Here is a 22,960-nt window from a genome sequence, read left to right on the forward strand (position 1 = left end):
ATTCAGATTCAGGGGTATCTGCAAACTCAAACAGGTGCCCTAATGAGTCATGTAGTGTCCATATAATATTTTTAGCATGACGTTAAATGAGTCTGTAGTAAAGAAAACATTCTTTTTGTACAGGTACAGATATGAAAAGTATTCTCCTTTCTCTAATTCCACTCTCAGCCTCTCTCCATGTCTCTTGGAGTCAGACAGTCAATTACCTCTCTCGGTTATAGAAAAATCACAATCCAAAAGAAATGATGGTAAGATGATTTTTTTTACTTGACTAAGAAAGCTTTTAAAAAAGAATTAATATGTGCTTTAGGATGGACAAAAATTTCTGTGTTTTTTTTTCTGTCAAAAGCTTTACTACTTAAATTGGGTTATTATAGTGTCATAAAAAGTCCTAGAATATAAGGCAGTATATGATGAGATCCTAAGAGAATATGCAGAGATTCAAATCTTATGGAAAGGGGCATTAATTGCCAGTGACTGAGAAAAGCTCCCAGTGGTTCCAAATAAGGTGGGCCATCGAATAAGGATAAAACTAGCTTGGCACATACAAATCTCAGTCCATTGCTCAGCTATAAAATATATTTTTCCCCCCAGATCTCAACTGAAAATCTGTGTCCATCCCCTTTTCATCAGAATGACAAAAATTTAATCTCAATTTGTCCCTAACCTTCACCCTTTCCCCAAGTGTTGCTTACATTCTGGGGAGCTTACATAATAGCAAAGGGGGTGGTTGTGGGAGGGCCCTCTTGGTGTTATCAGTCCCTGGTCAACTTAGATATTTAAAATCCCTCTGGCCTCAGTGTTTGGTCATACATGTAATTTTAAGGCCATCCTATGTCTACCTTTATGTCCTTTTTAGCACAGCAGCTCTCTCTAATGTGGAAGTGACAGTCTTGGAAACTTGGAAATAGTTCTCTTTTCCACACAAGACAGAATGCAGGGAATTTTGTTAGAATCTCTAGAGTTCCGTATGGCTGACCCATATTCCATATCAATGCATTGTGTGAGCCACCCTTGGGAACATGGGAATCCTCTGGAAACCCTTTGAGGAGTCAAAAGCAGGGCCACAGTGTACAACCGTCTCATCTTTTGGGTCTTGATACCTTCCTGGGCTCTACCTGGCCATGGTGGCACAGCTTCTCCCTGCTCATGGAGTCCACACATCTACCCACAAGTGTCTGCCATGTCTCCAGGATGCTACAGAGACAGGAGCCCAAATGCCCTCTCTCTACTGCCCTTCAGCATTGACATACTCTGCGCTTCCTCTTCACCACTCCCACCTCACTCCCTGCTCCTAGCCTCCGGATTGATTTCTTTATAGGCAGTGTGGAAGCTTCTCTTTTATCTACCTGTTAGTCATGCAAATCTTTTATTTATATCATAAAACCTTTAATTTCCCCTAATATCCTCAGTGCTTTCTTTTGAGATGTCTTTTTCCTGAGCAGTGAACACTTGAAGTCTGGTTATTTGAATGAAGGGAAGGGCCAGAGGATTAAAGGAAATCTAGAAATATGAGGGGAGGAGGTAGGGAAGATGTAATCATGTAGAAAGTTTACCCCATCCCGCTGTATGAAAAGAAGTAGAAAAACACCCTGGAAGGAGAGGAGAGTATAAGAGGAGGGTTTGAAGATGTTTTGTTTTTGTTTTTGATAATCACAAAAGATGTAATATAATTGGCAATACAACTAATTAGGAAATATTTAAACCTTTAATATTAAGAAGAGAAACATAGGGTTTAGAGGCAGGAATTAAAATGTTTTTAGTGGGAAGAGACAAGTTATTAGGTATACAGTATAAGACTCACAACTCAATCTTTTTCTTTCCTTTAAATGAGGTCTTGCTCCCTTAAAGTCATAGGCTTATGTGGACATCAGACATAGTGGACACAAAGTTCATCCTAAAAATGATAGTGGGGTAAATATAGGACTCTTCCCAAAAATGCTCCCCGTACAACTCCCATTCCCCCGACAACACTGGAGAGCAGAGCTGTCCAACAGAACTCTCTGCAATGGTGGAAATGTTCTATATCTAGGTTGTCTGATACAGCAGCCATTAGCCACATGTGACTATTGAGTACTATAATATAGCTAGTGTGACTGAGGAACTGAATTTTTAATGTTCTGTAACTTTAATTTACATTTCAGTAGCCACATGTGGTGTGTGGTTACTATACTGGAAAGCACAGATCTAAGATGTCTTCCCCTATCTATAAGACTTCCCTACCAGCAAGCTTCTTGGGGTCACACAAATGTTAGGAGTAGAATTGATATTAGAATTAGGTTTTTTTTTTTTTTTTAGAAAAGGAATTAACATTATATTTGGGGGAGTGGAATGGAAATCCACAGAAGATAAATAAAAAAATGCTTGGTCACTTGGCTACATTTCCAGAAGAGGCAGAGTTAGGAAGCAGCAAGACTACACACATGATAGTCTGGTCTGTCACACAGTCTGACTCATCTGCACAAGAGAATTCACCTCAGTTCTAAATAACCCATATTTTACCTTCAAATTTTACTTTAAGGGCTACTAATAAGTGGAAATAACTCCTACCTCATAGGATTATTAGGAGAATTTAATTTTAAAAATGCCTGCCAATCACTTAGCCCCGTGCCTGACAGAAAGGGAGCATTCAGAAGTGGTGATTGTTGGAGATAGAAAATATTATCGCTTTTATTAAAGTGATTAAACTCTTCAAAGTGTATTTCACTTGTGATATGGGAGTTAATTCTCCAGCTTCACATGATTATATCAAGATATGACTTCTACAAAAGCATTTAAAAATTGTTAGCTTTGAATTTCATTCTAAGAAGACTGCCGAAAGGTTCTTTCTGTTCAAAGAGTTATACTACTAAAGCATATAGGGTTTTAAATTTTTATGTGAAATTAGTTTCCTTAACATGAGCCCTAAAAATGGTTATTCACTGTCAAACAGTTGTGATGCTGTCCAAAGTTGAAGTATCACCCATATAAAATTTTGGATTTCAGATAAAAGTTGGTCAGCAATAAAATTACAAGTGATTTCTGTTGAAAAATTGAAAAGTTTAAAAGATTAAGGGGAGAAAATCCTTCATTCGAAATTTTGTGTTTTGTTTCAGACAGGATATTGAATGTTATTGGAGCATAGGAATTCAAAGAATTCAGTGTAAATATAGAACAAAAAAGAGAAAATAAGAAGCAAGGCATCAGAAAGAAGAATCAAAAGAGTTCCTTGATCAAAATCTCTGGGGTATTTACATTGCCTAAAACATTGAAGCCAAAATATTTTCCAAACTTGCTCTGACTCCTATCAAATTATGTCTATTGGAAATTTCACTTTTACATCCTAATCCAATTTTAGGACAGCTTGTAGAAATGCAGAATAAATATTTAACTTTGATACTGACCTAATTTCATTCCTCTTATTCACTTTCCTTTCAAGAATGTGAAATGGATGCCGGCTCTTCCATGTGGGTTTATGTTTTCCTGGGGAACCTTCTTCGTGGAATTGGGGAAACTCCTATTCAGCCTCTAGGCATTGCCTACCTTGATGATTTTGCCAGTGAAGACAATTCTGCTTTCTATATTGGTAAAGCCTACCTCATTCATCTTCTTGGGAAGCAGGGTACCTGGTTTTCTCAACTCCATTCCAAACTAAATAGAGCGTGGAAGGTTTTATCCTTCAGATCCAGTTCCTTTTTTGAGTTCACACGTTTCTGAGGTCCACACTGAGGATTTGGATGATGAAGAAACTTGAATTAGAAGGACCAATTGCATTCGGGAAAGAACATCAGATTAAAAGGAAATAACTGGAAGATCAACTGCCATGATGTATGACTTTGTGCAAATATCTTCCTGGACTTCAGATTTCATAGGTTCTTTTTACTGGGTTAACTGTACTCCTGAAGCATTTAGGTGTCATTTATATTCATTTTTTAATTTTGTTTCCAGAGCCCTAGAAACTACTTCCCATCTTTTAAGCCCTGACTATTTAAAGCATTTTCTTCCTGTGAGGGGTAGGCAAGGAATTCTGAGTTCTCAATAGCAAATATGAATGGATAAAAACACAGAAAGGATGAGAGCAGCAGCTAAAATCATACACACACACACACACTCTCTCTCTCTCTCTCTCTCTCTCTCTCTCTCTCTCTCCAGCAAACTCAAACTCCAAGGCCAGATGCATCTAAGTAGCATTTATGGAGTACCTCTTGAGTCTTGGAAACTAAATTTTTCTCCATTTCACACATCAGTCTTGATTTCTTGGGGCTCTGATCTTTTGAGGGCCTGGCCTTCAAGGGATAGAGGACAAGATTTAAATTCACTGAGAGGGGCTGGGACTAGCTCCACAGTATAGTTCTGCCCTGGCCATGTGCACAGAACTCCAGAGGGCTCTCATTACAGTCAGGCAGGCTGTGATTAAAAACAGGTTACCTGCTCTGATGGAAAACTGCAGCGTAAATCAGGACCTGGAACAGAAGCTCCATCACATGTGCTAGGCAGTTACTCTGGGGACTGGAGGAAAGGTTGCAAGCCAAGAGATGCATGCAGGTGTCAGGGTGTCCCCTTCCTGCTCTCTCTCTTCACCCCCTCTTCTCTTCCAGAAAGGATCTGGTAACTGCCATTTACTCCTCCTCTTAATTTAAATTAATCTGCCAGGGATATGTGTGCATCAAGCTGTGGTGAAATGAAAAGGCAGATGGGCCATACAGCTACATTTCTGATACCCAGGAACGGTGTTGTTTAAGCAATCTGCTCTAGTTTCCTGTTAATGCTGCCCAGGCTGGTCATGATTGTTTCCAAGAGCACCTCTCTGTACTGGCAGGTCTAGCTCCTTGGCTGGCTGTGTTCAGGGATCTGCATAGCTACTGCTCTCACATGGTCCCACAGACTCTCTGAACACATGCACTTTTGGTCTAAGGTGGAAGAAATCAATTTTAATGTCAAAATGACTCTTATGCTTAATCAACCATAAAAAGTTTTTGAAAGACTGTCAAAATAGTATAATTCTGTTTTTTTTGTTTTTGTTTTGTTTTGTTTTGTTTTACTCCTTTTACTCCTAAGGAGTAAAGTTTGCTCCATTTGGGGGAAATTACCTTCTTCAGAATCTTGGTGTTATTTCCTTACTAAGAGGTAATTAATGCCTTCCAAGTGTTCATTCTTCTTCCAAAGCTGAGAAGGACTTATTTCCTGATTCAATAAGGTTGAAAAATTGACAAATTAAACACACTTAAATGAAGAGTTGATGAGATATTTTCAGCTACTAACTGGATCTCACTCCTATTTCTTGTTTAAAAATTTATTAATTTACAAAAGCGGAGAAATGCCGCTTTTTTTTTTTTTTTTTTGGGTGCAGGGTGTGTGCAGACGGTTGCAATTATAGGACCGATCTTTGGCTTCCTGCTAGGCTCATTATGTGCCAAACTGTATGTTGACATTGGCTTTGTAAACCTAGGTAAGAAAGTTTATTTTTATTTATTTATTTATTTTAGTCACTGCAATTTTTTTAACAGGGATGGTGTAGAAAATATCAAATTCCCTTTTCATAAAGTTACAGGATGGTAATCTTTCATAAAATGAAAATAATCCACTGAAAATTTGTCATTGATCTAATCACTGCATGCTTTAATAAATGGAATATGAAAAATAGGCAGTGGTTAGAACTGGATGACCCATGGTTTGTTATTCAGATGTATCCTTTTTCACTTCTGGTTTGCCACTTCAAATGCATTCCAGCATAGTTAAGACTAAAAACTGTGGCTTCTTGTTGGCTCTTGTTGGTTCAGGTGTAATAACAAGACAGACACATCAATTGATAATCTATTTTGTAGACTTGCCAGGAAGACCAAGAATTGAAAGTGTTCTGGCAACCAAAATATGTTCTTTACTGTACAAATCTTTTTTCAGGTGGAGGCATATTAGAGTGAGTCTACCTTATTCTCTGGGAGAGTACTTGTGGAGGGAGTAAATGGGGGACCTCATCTTTCCATAGCTATTAATGTGTTCCTGTCCTTGTGAGATGTACCTCCTGGATATGGACATTTACTTTTCTTCCTTTTTTAAGAAATTCAAGAAAGCAGTTAGAAACAAGAAAACAAGTTTCAGCTTTAAAAATTCTGAAACTGCATTTTGAAGTCCTCATGTGTTAAAATTAAATGCAAAAACTCTTGCACCAGTTTGTCTTTTTTATCAAATAAACTACAAGACACATTCTAAAAATTTTATTTATTCATTCATTTATTCATTAACCTCATTAATTTTGCATCTATTCTATCCCAGGTGCTGTTCTACCACAAAATGGTGAATAAAATGGAAGTTGAGTATCTTGACTTCCTGAGGTTTTAAAATCCAGTCATGGAGATTGATTCAGATAAGAAAGCATAGGTGTGATGAGTGGTACAGAGGGAAATTGTTAAGGGAAGCAGTGAAGATGCAGTGATGAGCCAGTGTGAACATTTTACCAAGTATAATGTGGCAATTGGGCCTATTTGTCAAAGGACATGTGTTTATTTCATTGTTCTCACAGAGTGCCGTGGAGGTAGATCTATCATATGTTTTATGGGTTCTTATATAGAAAAGAAGAAAAAAACACTTGATTTGGTTCAAAAAACTGCATCACCCCTTACCTTTTCGTCAAATAAGAAATGGTGTCAAAGATAAAGTTTTGATGATGAATAAGACATTAACATTTTATTTATATATACAAATCTTGCTTCAGACCTAGATTAGCTCTGAAGTATTACTGTCATTTAGTGACTAACATTCTGAATGTTTTAGACTAGATTGGGACCAGAGGGTGTAGGATATAACTCTTTCTTTGAGAAAAATCTTGGACAGACATTCAATATGTGGACCAGATGCAAGTGGTGCTTATGTGGGGGAGTTGGCAAAAGGCCTGGAGCCCCCATAATTCTCCCTCATAAGGTGCTTGCGTCCTGTCATGGGCCAGGGGGTCCCTCTGCAGAACCCCCAGGGCAAAGTAAGACCCCCTCCCCCAGGATTTAGACTCTATATTTTAAATGTAAGGAACAAATGAAGAAAAGCATCATGGGGCGCCTGGGTGGCTCAGTTGGTTAAGCGACTGCCTTTGGCTCAGGTCATGATCCCGGAGTCCTGGGATCGAGTCCCACATCGGGCTCCTGGCTCAGCGGGGAGCCTGCTTCTCCTTCTGACCCTATCCCCTCTCATGCTGTTTCTCTCTCTCTCTCTCTCAAATAAATAAATAAATAAATAATTAAAAAAAAAAAAGAAAAGCATCATGTTCTAGAAAAAAAGCACCATGTTTCCCTCAAAAAGCAAGATGATGATAATGTTCAGACTAGAAAGTTATCATGCATGAATTATTAGGTATTTTTATGATGTGATAGAGCTGATGCTAGGATTTTTTAAAAAATAAGCTTATTTCAACTCACTGGCTTTGCTGTATATGCTATTTAGCCATCCTCTCTGTCTTTCAGATCATGTAACCATTACTCCAAAGGATCCGCAGTGGGTAGGAGCCTGGTGGCTGGGTTACCTAATAGCAGGAATTGTAAGTCTTCTTGCAGCTCTGCCTTTCTGGTGTTTACCAAAGAGTCTGCCGAGACCCCGAAGTAGAGAGGATTCCAATTCCTCCTCTGAAAAATCCAAGTTTATTATGGATGATCATACAGAATACCAAACACCTCTTGGAGAAAAGTCAAAAATAATGGAAATGGCAAGAGGTGAGCCAGATTCTCCTTGATTTTGAAGCACTTTCAGTTTTCCTGTCGAGATTCTGTAAGGGATCTATAAATAATACCCCTCTCTCCCCATCATTTGTTCAGAAAAATTGAGAAACTATACAGGAAGCAGAATTGAAGATTACAAAGTCAGCTTTATTACTGGAGAGGGATTAAAGATTATGACCCAAAGTTTTCGTAACATTCCTTGCTGACATTCCCACCCTTACACCACTACAGGTTAGACCTGGCAATGGCTCCTATCTGGGATTGCTGCTTCGCATCAGTCTGGGTGGACAGAAAAGAGTGCATCTTCAGAGCTTGTGGCCTTTTAACAGATGAGATTCAGTCATTTGACAAATGTGTCAGTGCATGTTTCCCACTGTTGATCAAAGGAGTGAGTGTGGTGCAGGGCACAAGGCCAGACATATTAACATGAATTCCTTTCACATGGAAAAAGAGTGGCCATGAGAAAGATTGGTCCCCCTCAGTTGGGCCGAGCAAGCAATATTTACAGAAAAATCTTCACATTTCAAACTCTTCAGCTGCATAATAGGAAGAAGGGAGAATGCCAAAGCTCATTTCTTACATTAAGTTCATTAAATTAAACGGAGATAATGTTCATGTTTCTTTCTCTGTGACCATGACGCAAGTTTGAAGAGGAGAGACCAGAAAACTGAAGTTCTAGATGTCCTACCAATGACTTTCAGCTCCGCAGGGAGAGAGTATTCTTGTCCCTCTTTCCTTCTACCCATACCATTGGGAGGAACATGTTCCTGTCTTACTCACACCTCTAAGTGTAATCTAAATTATATGCCTGTAGAAGCGAGTGCCTGTGTCTAGATATGAACCTGACAGATCTCAGCCTTGACTTGTGCCAGTGCTTCATATCCATAGTGTATATGGGCACCACGCTCTAACTGTGGCAGTGGGACTCGGCCAGCTCTGCCCTGGTGCCAAGGCTGTGTCTTCTGCTAAGGGTAGTGCTGTCTTTAATTACTCCATGTTATTTTTGTCTTACAGATTTTCTTCCGTCGCTGAAGAATCTCTTTGGAAATCCACTGTACTTGTTATACTTGTGTGCCAGCACCGTTCAGTTCAATTCTTTGTTTGGAATGGTGACCTATAAACCCAAGTACATTGAGCAGCAGTATGGGCAGTCATCCTCTAAGGCCAACTTTGTTATCGGTATGTTCACCTGTCCTTCACGCTTGCCAATAGGCACTATCAGCTGCATCTTGTTAACCCTTAGGCATTTAGGCATTCTCATGTTTAGACTGAAGGTGATTTATGACATTTTAGATATGAAGTCAAAAAGTGAGTGAAAAAAATCTAGCAGAGTGAAAAAAATCCAGTTAAAATACTGAGGTTGTCTGTGGTACAATTTTGCAGCAAGAATTATTCACAACTGTAAGTGAGTGGCCTTAAGAATATTATGTAAACCGAACGTGCATTTTATTAGGAGATTGTGATACTGGGTATGTGTCTTTCAAGTGTAACCAAAACTTCCTAACAGTGGCCATTTTACCTGAACAGTTTCTAGGATCATAAAAAGTGAGTATTCGGGAGAGGTTAAAAGGTGTTCATTGCAAAACAAAGTTTGTTTTTGCTCAGAGTTAAAGGACTTTCCTGAGTCCTGGTATTCAGGTTATTTAAAAGGGCTGTGTTTCTAGCATGGCAGATCAGTCAACAATGAAAAAGCTATTGAAGGGCAAAGAAAAGCATGAAGAAATGAATGAAGAAGAACCAGAATGTGCAAATACATGAACATCATGCTCCAAGTAATTGGATACTTTTAAAACCTGGATTAGCTCCTTTAGTCCATGAGAACATCATTTAATGCTTCTGTTTAAAGGCGTATTTTATTCCTTGGGACATATTCCTTAATGGTAGGAAAATCCAAAGATTTAAAAACATTTCTTCTTTATAAAATATTTTAAAATTGTTCTATGTCTCGGTCTCTGGAAGAGGCCTCTGAGCTTATTTCAGAATCTGTAACTGTCCTGTAAGAATCCTGGATAATGGACACTTAGTAGGTGCTAATTTAATTGACTATTCAGACTATTCTGCTAAATTATAAATATTAAAGCTCTACCACTCAACTTTTACTTTCAACATTAATTGGTTCAAATTGATTTAATTGTATGATTTAATGGTTGACCTGAAGAAACATTTTAGGTTTCATTCCCCCAAAACCCCCTCCATGCCAATCAGTGCTTTATACTGACTTTAACAAGAATAGAAGAGAAATAAAAGCTTAGGAGACATTCTTTTTATTTTATTTCAAAATCTCCTTTGTGTTTATTGAGCTATAACTTACAAACAATAGTTAATTCTACAGCCCCTAAATGTGTAGCTCAGCTGGATAAATGTTAACACAAAAATCTGTATAGTAACTATCAGCTAGAACATGGAACTCATTTCAGAACCACAGAGGGCTCCCTCAAACCTCCTCCTGTTCCATACACTTGCCCAATGCTAATAATTATCCTGAACTTTGTCATCGCAGGTCAGCCTTGCTGGTTTTTGAACTTTATACAAATGGAATAGTATGCTGTGTACTCTTTTGTATCTAGCTGATTTCAGTCAAAGTGAAACCTATGAGATTCATTCATGTTGTGTATAACAGTTTGATCTTTTCCATTGCTGTGTCATATCCTATCACATGAATATACCACAGTTTATTCATTTTATTGTTGGTGGGCATTTGGGTTGTTTTCTGCTTTTGACTATTATAAATAACACTGCATGACCATTCTATTTGTATTTTGGTGGTTGTATACACAACGTTTTTCTTGGCTTTATCTTGGAGCAGAATTGCTGGGCCATAGGAAGTATGTATATTTAGATCCAGTAAATATAACCAAAACATTTACAATAGGGTTGTGTAAATTTATACTCACACTAGAAGTATAAGAACGTTCCAGTTGCTCCACATCTCTATCACACTTAGTTATTGTCAGTCTTTTTCATTGTAACCCTTCTTATGGGGTGTGGTGATATCTTACAGTTTATTTGCATTTAACTGATAACTAATGATGTTGAGCACTTTTTTGCAGGCTTGTTGGTTACTTCAACATTCTCTATTGTCAATTATGTTCAAATTGTTTGCCTGTCTCTCTTGAGCTGTCTCTTTTTTTATTGATTTGTAGGGGTAGGTACTTCTTTCTTGATACAAGTTCTTTATTGAATATATGTATTATAACTATTTTCTCACAGACTTCAGTTCTTCTTTTCATTCCCCTAATGGTAAGCTGCTTATTTTTAAGCAAGTCCATTTTCCAGTCTTTTTCTTTCTCATTAGTGCTATCTTATTGCCTGTTTTAAGAAATTGTCAAAACCGAAGGCCATGAAAATGTTTTCCTAATATTTCTACTAGTAGCCTAAGTGTTTTAACTTTCACATTTAGGTTATAATACATTTCAGGTAGTGTATTGTTTTTAAAGATTTTATTTATTTGAGAGAGAGAAAGCACAAGCGGGGGTTGGGGGGATGAGGGAGAGGGAGAAGCAGATTCCTCACTAAGCAGGGAGCTGGATGCAGATTTTGATCCCAGGATCCTGGGATCATGACCCCAGTGGAAGGCAGATGCTTAACTGACTGAGCCACCCAGGTGACTCTGGTTATCATACATTTCAATTTTTTTTTTTTTGGTATAATGTGAAGGAAAAGGTCAAGGTTCATTATCAAAATGAAAAAGCCATCTTTTCCCCCATGAATTGCAATGAAGTGACACATCTTTAAGTGTATGTTTATTTCTTATTATTCAACATGTGCATAACACTTAGAGTTTGAGGGCATTTGATTTTGGTGTCACTAGAATGATAAATACATTTTTAATTTCAAATTAAAAACATTTATTTCATAAAGGAAAATTAAGAGCATTGTTTGGGGAAAGATATTTATAATAGAAAATGAGATTATATGTAATCTCATTCCTTTATTGGGTAGATAATAAATGAAATACTTTTGCCATAAAATTATTCTTAAGGAAAATTAGCACAGATGAAAGAACTTGAAATTCTGAGAGATTCAGTGGCCTGCCTAATTGCATACATACATTATGATGTAGCCAGGAATAAAATTAATTCCCCTGAGTTATATTTCCTCTCTGGACATAATTATTTTTGGAAAACTGACAAGAAGAATCTAATAATTCTTTTTTAAGTTGTGGGCAGTTGATTTCTTTTAACCATAATCCTTCTCTGTACACTCAGATGGTCCCTGAGATCCAAGCTCATCATCAGAATTTTTTGACTCCTCTATCAAAGTTTGCCTAAAATTCTGATTCCTCACAATTTCTATCATGTCATGTCTATGGATAATTCAAGTACTTTTGTGAGAGATAAGTAATAGTGTCTAATGATTTCAATCATTACAACTAGGATTCTTTCCTGAATGTATCTTGGTTTCACATTAATTAAGTATGGAAAAAAAGCACAGTAAGAGTTAGTGGGAAAATGAGTCAATATCCATAACACTTATTTTGATTATCTTTAGAATGGTGAAAACAAATGCATCATTAGGTTAAAACAGAGATTAAATAAGACCTATAAAATGCATTGTAAGTGTATACAGCTATCGTTCAATAAATACTGTTCTCTCACTTCTTTCTCTTCTTCTATCATACTTCTCTCCCTTTTTCTCCTTCATTTTTTTGGGGGTGAGGTGGGGAGGCTACAAAGAATGATCCTTTCTGTGATGAAATAAGGGAGAGAAGCACGACGAAAGCACATTTCCCCTCTGCTCTCAGAGAAGACATTTGACATGACATGGTGGAAAGCATAAACAAATTTTCCTTGTGTTCAAGGGCCAGCTGTTACAATGATGATTTATTTTTGCTGTACATGTTTTGCTATGTTGGTCATATTTCTAAAGTTTAGAAATAATATTTTCTCATGTTAGCTACTTTAATTTTGCAAAGAAAATTAAAGAAAAATAAGCAACAAAAATGTTTCATATTCAGGGACTAGGAGGCATATGGCAAAATGATTTTGCTTTTTTGAGTGTGTGGGGTTTTTTTTCCCCATTGCAATTTCCACTGGATGAAGTTTAGATAGCTGAATTTTTCTCCTCTTTTAAAGCTTCTTCTATCACTGTTAAGTTATGTGAAAATGATCTTATGTTTTGTTTCCTTCTTAATACACAGATTACAATTATTTAGTCATTTTTCTTAATTTCTTGGAGTTTTTTTTTGTTAAGACAATACCTAGTGGACATGATACATTGACATTGTCTCTCATTGACAACAATGATTATCATTCTCCATTCTTGGAGAAGTTACAAATAGGGAAAAGTTATGATAATTATTTGGGGAAAGTTGCTTATTAATAGAAAACATTAATTTTTGTGGCTAAGCTAGCAGAGCAAATTGTGTGTTATGATGTGTTCTAGAATTAGGTCAAGTTATATTAAGTTATATTAAAAATCTGTGAGATAATGGAAAACAATCTTAGTTTGTGAGGAAAAAAATACTTTTATTATACCCAAGAAAGATGGCTAAGTTTACTTCTTTGTCTACACCCAATTGGCTACATGAGTGTGAAAAATCCCATAAATTTTTCCCTGCATTTCTCTCTCGGTAAAATTCAAATCTTAATATTTATATCTTATAACATTAGTGTAATATTGTGAAGGTCCATTATTTATTACAGAATTTTTCTTTGCTGGAGAAAAGCTCTAAGTACATCCCAAAGTACTATTATTATTATAACTTATTACCATTTCATTTTAATGACTAAGGCTATCATACATTTTTATGGGAATCAGAGTTCCCAAATTATATTGTAACTGTGCTGTCCATCTTAAAATATTTTACACAAGTTTCATAACTCCTGTTTCGAACAGTAACAAAGAATAAGGTCTTCAGCTTGAATGAGTATACGTAAGTAACAACAACATATTTGCTCTTAAATTTCTCCTAGCTTTCCTGTTATTTGAGTAAATATATTAAATTCAAAAGAAGTACATAAAGTAAATTGAAACAAATTGTGGATGCTGGTGTAAATTACAACTGGTATTTTCATTTGGAATATTTAGATGGTAAACGTTTTAAGAACAGCACATTTTACGGTGTGAGTGAAAAAAAGTGTGTAATGAAGAAATCAGAGTGAAATTTCTACTTCATTAGCTGACTTAAAAGTGCCTCGGGTGAAAGAAGAGAAGATTTGGGAGGAAACATCGTTTGATGTTTAGGAAATCTGCTGTCAACTCAACTTGGCCCAGCATAGATAGCTTACAGATCCTAGGGAATTTGAAAGGGGGAATCAAGCTGACAGTATATTTGAAATGTACTACTACTGTTTTACGGAATCATGTTATAATTCATTTATCTTGAAATAGGAAAGTAAAATATCCAGGAGAAATGTTATACATGGATAAACTAAAGTTTAGTCGTTTAGCACATTTTTGTGGAAAACTGCAAGAAGCACAAGATATAATGGTGAGCACAGTTTTTGCTTTGAAGATGAGCTTGGTAGGTGAGGGGTGCAAACCAGATAAGCTAACAGGTAATTGTGACAAGGACCAAGACTGCGGCCTATGGGACCCTGTACAAGGGCCAGAGGCAGAGGGAGGAGGAAAGGGGCTTCTGATGACCAACTTGTGCACCCTGATGCTAGAGATGTCCCTGGAGGCACCATACAGCTGGTGGAAGCTGTGAGAAGTCTCTAATTATGAGAAGTCCAGAGAACTCTGGGAGAACAAACCTTATCTTGGAGTTAGAAGAAAATCTTCTAGGAGAAGGTGTCAATACCTAAATCAAAAGCAAAAGAATAAGGAGGTGTTAAAAGATGAAAATGTAGAAACAAGGGTGGGGTTTTGAAAGGACGTTGGTCAGACGAAGCAGATATCTTGTGTAGAAAGGACTGGAGGCAAGAGAATACATGAAACTTTCTGGAAGTTTCAAGAGAACACAGGCCTCTAAGAGGAGATCAGTCAAGAGAGGATATTCCTGATTTTTAACATTCTGTACTGAGGGAGAAATACCCATAGAATCATCCCATTTTGATTCTCAGGTTCTTCTAGGCCAGATCAGGATGGGGAAAAGTTAGTGGAAACCCACACAGCATGAAGTTACAAAGGGTATCAAAGGGTATCCTTTGTGCTATGACTCCTTATGTCCCAAGTTTGGATTGGTACTTTACAAAATAAATGAAATTCTAAGCACATTCTCTCAAGGTTTCAATTTAGAACCTAGTTTTCAGAAGATGTGTTTTTTTTACAAACTGCTTTTGGGAGATAGAATTGAAAGAGAGAATAGGACTCAGTCTGCCCTTTTTGTGTAAGTCTTGGGTCTGTGAGAGGGAGATTCAAAGTCAAGTACTATGAATATGTGTATGTAAAAATAGGGACTTAAATGACACACATCAAATCCATGGCAATGGTTAGTTCTTGAGAAGGAAGATGGAATCTGGAACAGAGAAGGAATCTGTCTTATGTATCTCCATATTTAAAAATCAGAAAAATTGGGAGAAAATGTTAGCATTTATTAACTCGGGTCATGAGAAGCCAGGTTTGTTATATTATTTTCCATTATATGCTCTCTTTTTAAAAGTAAGTAATAATCAGTTTCCTCTTATTTGACATTTGGCTCTTTAGGGGCCCAGGATACATTCATCTCTGCCACTTGCTACAGCCACAAACCTCAGTTTAGCTGGGAAAGAAAAAACTGGCACCTCCTCTTTTTTTTTTTATTTCACCAATTTTGTGATCTTGCCCCCTTCGAGGTGGGTTGATTCTTCTTCTTTTCTTTTCTTTTTTTTTTTTTTTTACTGTTTGTAAAAATTTTTATAATATTTTTTAATCTTTATAATCTTTTTTAATATAATCTTTATATTTTTTAAATTAATTTATTTTTTTGATGTAGTGTTCCATGATTCATTGTTTGAGTATAAAACCCAGTGCTCCATTCAATACGTGCCCTCTTTAATTACCCATCACCAAACTAACCCATCCCCCCACCCCCCTCCCTTCTAGAACCCTCAGTTTGTTTCTCAGAGTCCACAGTCTCTCATGGTTCGTCTAATGTGATCATTTTAATTTTAACATTTACCAATTTAGAATCTAACCAAGAAGTCACCAAAGAGCCACTTTTCCCACCTTTTCTAACACAGACATGTTCCACTCTACCGACCCATCCCAATATTTTCACCTTTGTGAATCTGACAGATTGAAATGCTGGTAACAACTTAATTGAATGATATTTTTGTGCCGTGTAATGTGCTAGGAGCTTTTCATGCTAGTCACCTCAGCACTATTTTTGCTCCATATTATAGGTAAGGAAACAGGTTTATAGAAGTTCAGAGAATCACCTGCCATTGCACAGCTATTAACGTGTGGGACTGAGGTCCAAACCAGGTATTTAGGTCTCCAGAGTCCAAGCTCTCAACCACTTTGTTGGATCTCTTCCTAGTGTTGTTTTAAAATCACATTTATTTGATTACTAGTGAGATGGTACATCTATTTATCAAGAATCCTGTGTTCCAAACTCTTTGGAGGAGAGACAGTATAATGTAGTGATTGAAAGCATGAGATTTGGGGCACCTGGGTGGCTCAGTTGTTAAGCACTTGCCTTCAGCTCAGGTCATGATCCCAGGGTCCTGGGATGGAGCCCCGCATCAGGCTCCCTGCTCAGCAGGGAGTCTGCTCCTCCCTTGCCCTCTGCCCCTGCTTGTGTTTCCTCTCTCACTGTGTCTCTCTCTGTCAAATAAATAAAATCTTAAAAAAAAAAAAAAAAGAAAAGCATGAGATTTGACATCAACTCTATATTGTCAAATCTGGCTTTAACACTTACTAACCATGACCATGAATAAATTGCTGTCTGAAGTGAAAATAACAATATGGCTATCTACTAGGGTTGTGGTGAAGGATAAATGTGAGAGATATATCAAATGCTTACCTGAGTGGTTAGTACATTATAAGCAATTAGTAAATACAAAAAGAGTCAAATAATACATTGTTTTGTTATTGTTGTTGTGTTGTTGTGGTTGTTAGGAAAGATACCAAACTAAGCAACTAAGACTCTAAAAATAAATTTTGTTTGGGCTAGAAAAAAAGAACCAAAACTGTGTTTTTGTTCCCTGAATTCCATGTATCTATTATTCTCTCATGCATAAACTTAAAGAACGTTAACTATCACCTAGTTGCCCCTTGCTTGTACCTGTTAATCCTGGGATTAGACCAGAAAGACGTTGACTCATTGATTAATTCAGTGTTTATTGATTTTAAACTCTGTGCTAGACAAGTTAGGCAGACTTCTGAGACTCTCAGTTGTGCTATCATTATCTATAGCCTGGACACTCATCAAAATCTCTTGATATGTCAGTAGATAATAGTGAATTAATATTTCTATAACTTAAAATGACCAACCAGTCTAATAACTTGTCAGGAACTATTATATAGTTTTGTATAATCTCTTAGAAAGTTTATGTCAGTACACTCAGATTTCTTTTAGAGATTCACAAAATTATATATATATATATATATATATTTTGTTGTTGTTGTTGTTGTTGTTGTTGTTCCTCAGGGCTCATCAACATACCTGCAGTGGCCTTTGGAATATTCTCTGGGGGGATAGTTATGAAAAAATTCAGAATCAGTGTGTATGGAGCTGCAAAACTCTACTTGGGATCATCTGTTCTTGGGTACCTCCTGTTCCTTTCCCTGTTTGCACTGGGCTGTGAAAATTCTGATGTGGCAGGACTAACTGTCACCTACCAAGGGTAGGTTCACTCATTAAGTAATCTGAGGCGATTGGCTTGTTTAATCAAATTAATTATTGATAGAGTTTCAACATAAGATAATTTGATTGTGAACATCATAAATATGAGAAAGGAATTATAGTTTTATTGTGGAATAGCTGACAGTACTTTGACATGGGAGCTGTTAGTGTCACCAGAATCTGTCATCTCCTTTGATTTTGGTTGCCTAAGAGAAATTATTAAGAATATTGCATCTCTGTCTTCGTTATATAAGGCAACCTGACAATGGAAAGTACAGACCTTGAATCTTGCCTCTGTCCATCATTAGTGAAGTGACATTGTATAGGTCATTTAATCTAATCAAACCTCAAATTTTTCCACTTTAAAAATAAGAATAATAACTACCTTATAGAATTTTGTAAGATTTAACCAAGATAATATACATGGAAGTGATTAGGACTTTCCTGGCACAAAAGAAATGTGCCATTTGTAAACACTTGTATTTTTTTTTCTTTGAACACTTGGATAACTGGAAAGGTCTCTGTGCTACTTTTTGTAGTCTTTGTTGTACTCAAATCATGTGAAGTTTCAGGAGAGAATGCTATTCCTCAGCCTGGTGAACCACACAACAGCTCTCTTTAGCTCTTTGCAGTTGGTCAAGAGAATATTTATTGATGTTTTCAGACCTATGCCATCTCGTATGGGGTGGATGACTAGTTTTCTTAGGTTCCAGGGTCTGTCCATCTTAATACAAAGCTGGATCTTGAAGGAACTACCCTGTCTTTTCCTTTCAAGAGTCCTTGCCATCTCTCTACCTCTGAACATGAGTTCCCAGACACAGCTGTCTTCGTTCTTCCACCCAGCTATATATTATCTGTTTAAATTACTCATTGAGCCACTACTGCGTGCCAGGCCTACCACACTAACTGCACTTCGTGACTGTCCAAACTCTGCCTATGGCTCAAAGGCCAATGCTCCTGATCTAATGATCTGTGTCTCTTAGTTTAGCTGCGGCTTATTTACTGCTTGCTCTCCAGCTTTCTTCCTGTGCTTCCTTCCATGCTTACCTAACTGTCTTGTCCCCATAGTCCAATCTCCATCACCCTCATTAACCTGGTTTCTCCTGCTCTTAAGTGAGTATTAGTTATACTTTTTACCATCTAAAAAGTCCAAGAAAACTAGTGACTGAGAAGTTTATATACTGTTGCTTCTGGGAGTTACCAGAAGCAGTTACCAGTTACCAGTTAACTGAGTGTAGTAACGTTGCCTTGCTAACCGTCAGCAATGTAGATTAAGGACGTTAGTTGTAAGCAGGAATTGCAAGAAGATTCTGGAGCGAGTAGAAGCCCTCTGCTGTCTTTAATTGTCCCTATGATCCTAATGGTAGGTGGACAGTGGTAAAATTCTTTGTATTTTGCAATTTACAAAACACCATAACTTTCATTATCTCACTTGTATCCTCAAAGCATCTTTATGAGGTAAGTTTTATTATCCTCATTTAAAGGAAACTGAGTTTAGAAAGGTCAATTACCTCTTCAAAGTATAATATTCTTTCTACAACATCATCGTGTCTCTAAGCCAAAAGCAAACACAGACGGACAACAATGGCAAAGTTTTGAGGTTCATTAAAAGTTTACCCACACAATAAATGATTAAATATTTTTAAACAAATAAAAGATAATATATTCACTGCATGAGTACTAGCCTTTGAAAGCAGTTGCCTTAAAAGACTACAACTGCATTGCAATAATGCTTTCATCATCTAAAGCATTCTAAAACTCCTCTTTTGAAATTGCTTTCCATGTTTTTCAGAATATTCCCAACAATGGCAAAGATTTAACCTTTAAGGGTAGCTTTGCTATTGGAAGCAGCCAAAGAAATGGCAACATCCCTGGACAAAGCTCTTGCATCCCTACATGACTCTTTTGAAAGCAAAATCCCATTTGAGTATAAATATTCTGACATATTGGATAAAAATTATCTTAAAATTTTAAATAACTCTGCCAACACATCCTTTGTAAAACATATATGCAATTAATTTCTGCTTCAAGATAGTCCTAGATGATAAATTTAACATACTTTTAGTAATATAAAATAATTGGCTTTATAGAATACAATATGCTCCCCAGGGATTATCCTGAGTTGCTTTGTTCCGCAAGGCTGTTTTGATTCTGGACATTCAACAGGAACCCTGTAGACAGCTTTAGATATGGTAATGGAAGAAACCTTTCTTCTGCAATAATGAGAGTAAGTTTGATGTGAGACAAGAAATTTAGAATCCAGGGGCCTGGAAGAATTCTCATTTTGAAGTTTGTTACTAATAAACCTTGTGAATTTGAGCCACTAATTTGCCCACTTTGGACCTGACTTTCCTGATCTGCCGAATGAGAAGTTGGCCTAGATCTCCCCCAAAATTCTTTCAACAGTAACCTTCTGAGATCCCAGTCCTACACTATCCGTAGTGGCCTGATTCTAGGCTTTCAAAGGCACTTACTTATACTTTCAGATACTACCAAACAGTCTCAATTAATTTAACAATTAATGCCTTATAGAAGAGAACAGAATGAAATACTCCTATATGACTTCTCAGGAGGCCTAGTTATGTCCTTTTATTCTGTCTGGAGACATCTCAGTGGCTTTTATGTTTGAGGTAACCAAATGCATAGCAGTTCTACTAGATGGAATATTCCATCAATTAAGAAATTATAATTGCAATCATTATAGGACATACCTATTAGAAGGAGGGGCCAAAATGACATTTATTTTCCTCCAGAATAAAATAGTGTTTTACTTTGATTGACTTACCAGAAATCTTGTTTCTTTTTTTTTTTTTTTAAAGATTTTATTTATTTATTTGACAGAGACAGAGACAGCGAGAGCAGGAACACAAGCAGGGGGAGTGGGAGAGGGAGAAGCAGGCTTCCTGCTGAGCCGGGAGCCCGATGTGGGACTCGATCCCAGGACCCTGGGATCGTGACCTGAGCCGAAGGCAGTCGCTTAACCAACTGAGCCACCCAGGCGCCCCAGAAATCTTGTTTCTTAACCTAGTATGCCCCAAATTGTTCTTGGTGCTGGAGACCCAGGAGTGAATAAAACAAATACTTCCTGCCCTCACTGAGTGTACATGACAATGCACGTGGGGTTTGTTGCTGTTGTTTCAGTTTTAAGTCCCTCAAATGCTTTTGTAAAAAAAAGAGAGAGAGAGAGAGAGAGGAGGAGAATAATCAAGTAAATAAATTTGAAATAATAGAGAAAAAAAAAAAGAATGATGGAGTGCCAAGGGATGAAAAATAAGGTACAGGTAGAAGAGAAATACCATTGCATAAGTATGCCCTGAAAAGAATAAAGGAATATGAAAGGAACAAGGAGAATAAAAGTAGAAGGATGAGGTCATTCAAGTGAGGGGAAGAAATAGAAGTGAAAGAGAAGGAATTCTGGGAGAGATAAAGGGGGAAGGTAAGACAGAATGACAGGGAGAGAAAAGAGAGAAGACCATCAAAATTATGTAAAGTTAACTGTTAGAGCAGAAAGCCAGCTCCTTAAGGGCAAATATTGTCTCATTCATATTTGTAACTATCTTCTCTCCTCCCAAAGCTAGCACTTAGAAGGCTTCCACAAAATTTTTGAACACATGAGCAAATGAATGGGTAAGTCATTGGAAAAGCATGTGCCAGAGAATCAGAAAGAATTACCTGAGATATGGAAGAGCTGCATAGAGTGGGAGATTTTGAGACAGAGAAAAGTTAGATGAACTGGCGATGCATTTATTAGTAAGACACAAATAGGATGTGTAGCTCTTCCAAACTGAAGTCTGTTGACATAATGTTGACTACTTGACTGTTTTCTTTCTTTTACTGCACCATCAGCAATGCCCATTCTACTGATGCCGAGACAGTTGTGAAGGAAATTTACACACAAGCACGCATGCTCATGCACACACTGCCTGCAATGCATTTAAGTAATGTCATTAGTTGCTCTAGAAGTTTACTTTTCTGCTTTGTTAGCCACTTTCCTACATCTTTGCATAGAAATGTATTAGAAGATCCTAGAGATCGTCGATTTTAGTAAAAACCATAAACCAAGAACTGGATATTATGTGAAGGTGTAAACCTCTAAAGATAACTTTCAAGAGAAAGCTTCTTAATAGTAGACTCACATTTAATAATCAGAAACTGGCATTTCTGATGACAATTGTGTTTCCAAAAGGCAAACTCCGTTGGCACTGCCATTTATATTACTCAAGAACACTGATTTTTGAAGATATTAGGGTGCTGCCTGCTAAGAGGTAATATTTTATACTGTTACATTTCTTTTCAGAACCAAACCTGTCTCTTATCATGAACGAGCTCTCTTTTCAGATTGCAACTCAAGATGCAAATGTTCAGAGACAAAATGGGAACCTGTGTGTGGTGAAAATGGAATCACATATGCATCGGCATGTCTCGCTGGTTGTCAAACCTCCACCAGGAGTGGAAAAACTCTTGTAAGGAATCCCTACTGTGTGTGCCTGTGGTGTCTTCTCTACCACGTAACTAACTGCACAGCTCTCTGGGAGCTCAGGGACCAACCCAGAAGCAGATGGGCACTGATAGCAGCTCTGGCTCTGACTCTACCCTTGTTCTTTTATATGGATATAGGAAACATCTCCGTCGCTAGTGGGCTAGAATTGTTTAAACAATTAGGCTAAGAATTAGAATCATGAAACATGCTGGAAGAGACTTGCAATGATGTGGTGAAGTTCTTTCATTTTGCTTGTGAGGAATATTAGCCTCAAATGAGACAGTCTCAGTCATAAGATCATATGATAAGATCTGCACTGGGATCCATTTCTTCTGACCCCAAGGCCAGTGGTACTGGGAGGTTTTAGGGACAGGACAAATAGAGGCCAGTGTTAGAAAGTCTAGCCCAAGAGGTTTAGACCCAGGGATCATGAGCTCGATTTTGAGGAGATTGATAGTTCCAGATACTCTGCCTGAGAAATCAAGCTTGTGTGTGCAGTAACGAAAAGAGTAGGTGGCTGGAATGAAGGAGTTCTGTAGGGTAGATGACAGAGATGAGGTTGGAAATAAAGGTAAGAAATCAGTTGTGGAAGATATTATGTACTTAAATCATTAGACTCATTTCTCCAGTCACACCTTTACATTTCTGCACCAAACATACCTCTTGCACTCTGTTTTCATGGCTAGTGGTCAGACTGCTGTCTACTTGTGCTGATGAAATCTGTCTGTATTTGACAGTCCTAGAGGGCTGAAAATTAACCCACACATCTATTTACATATGCTTATCAACTAGATAAGAATGCTTAGGCAAAGACTTCTGTAGATGTAGAGTAACAAGTTGATTTTCTCTCTGTTTATTGTTACTTTGACATTTTATTCAGAGTAGAAAGGACTGGCTTCCAGCAACAGTGAAGAGGACTACCCACCCAACTGAAACTGAGTTTTTGACCTTCATTCCCCTTTCCCTCCCCTCTCCCTCCCTCTTTTTTCTTTTTTTTTCTTTTCTTTCTTTTCTCTTCTCCTTCCTTCCTTCCTTTTTCTTTTTCTTTCTTTCTTTCTTTCTTTCTTTCTTTCTTTCTTTCTTTCT

General features: G+C 37.3%; 1 protein-coding gene across 2 annotated transcripts; it reads left to right on the forward strand.

Moving 5' to 3' along the window:
- LOC102732642 (solute carrier organic anion transporter family member 1C1) lies at positions 1-22,436 on the forward strand. 2 transcript variants are annotated; one of them, XM_081809530.1, is made up of 7 exons: positions 1-248; positions 3,419-3,565; positions 5,330-5,428; positions 7,431-7,676; positions 8,697-8,861; positions 17,200-17,395; positions 21,692-22,436. In XM_081809530.1, exons 1-7 carry the CDS (start codon positions 77-79, stop codon positions 22,059-22,061), a joined length of 1,395 nt encoding a protein of 464 aa, XP_081665656.1. In that variant the 5' UTR covers positions 1-76; the 3' UTR covers positions 22,062-22,436. The 2 variants fall into 2 exon arrangements, with proteins under 2 accessions (XP_081665656.1, XP_081665657.1); XM_081809531.1 differs by lacking the exon at positions 5,330-5,428.
- The last annotated feature ends 524 nt before the right edge of the window (positions 22,437-22,960 follow it).

This window comes from Leptonychotes weddellii, unplaced genomic scaffold, assembly GCF_054177405.1.
Source record: "Leptonychotes weddellii isolate Sample4059 unplaced genomic scaffold, ASM5417740v2 HiC_scaffold_107, whole genome shotgun sequence".
Classification (NCBI taxonomy): Eukaryota; Metazoa; Chordata; class Mammalia; order Carnivora; family Phocidae; genus Leptonychotes; species Leptonychotes weddellii.

What these genes read in the sequence shown, in the direction of transcription:
- LOC102732642 (XM_081809530.1), top strand. Translation starts at nt 77, where the DNA reads ATGACGTTAAATGAGTCTGTAGTAAAGAAAACATTCTTTTTGTACAGG. An exon ending in CAATTCTGCTTTCTATATTG is followed by an intron (nt 3,566 to 5,329) that starts GTAAAGCCTACC and finishes TTTTGGGTGCAG; the next exon opens with GGTGTGTGCAGACGGTTGCA. An exon ending in TAAGGCCAACTTTGTTATCG is followed by an intron (nt 8,862 to 17,199) that starts GTATGTTCACCT and finishes GTTGTTCCTCAG; the next exon opens with GGCTCATCAACATACCTGCA.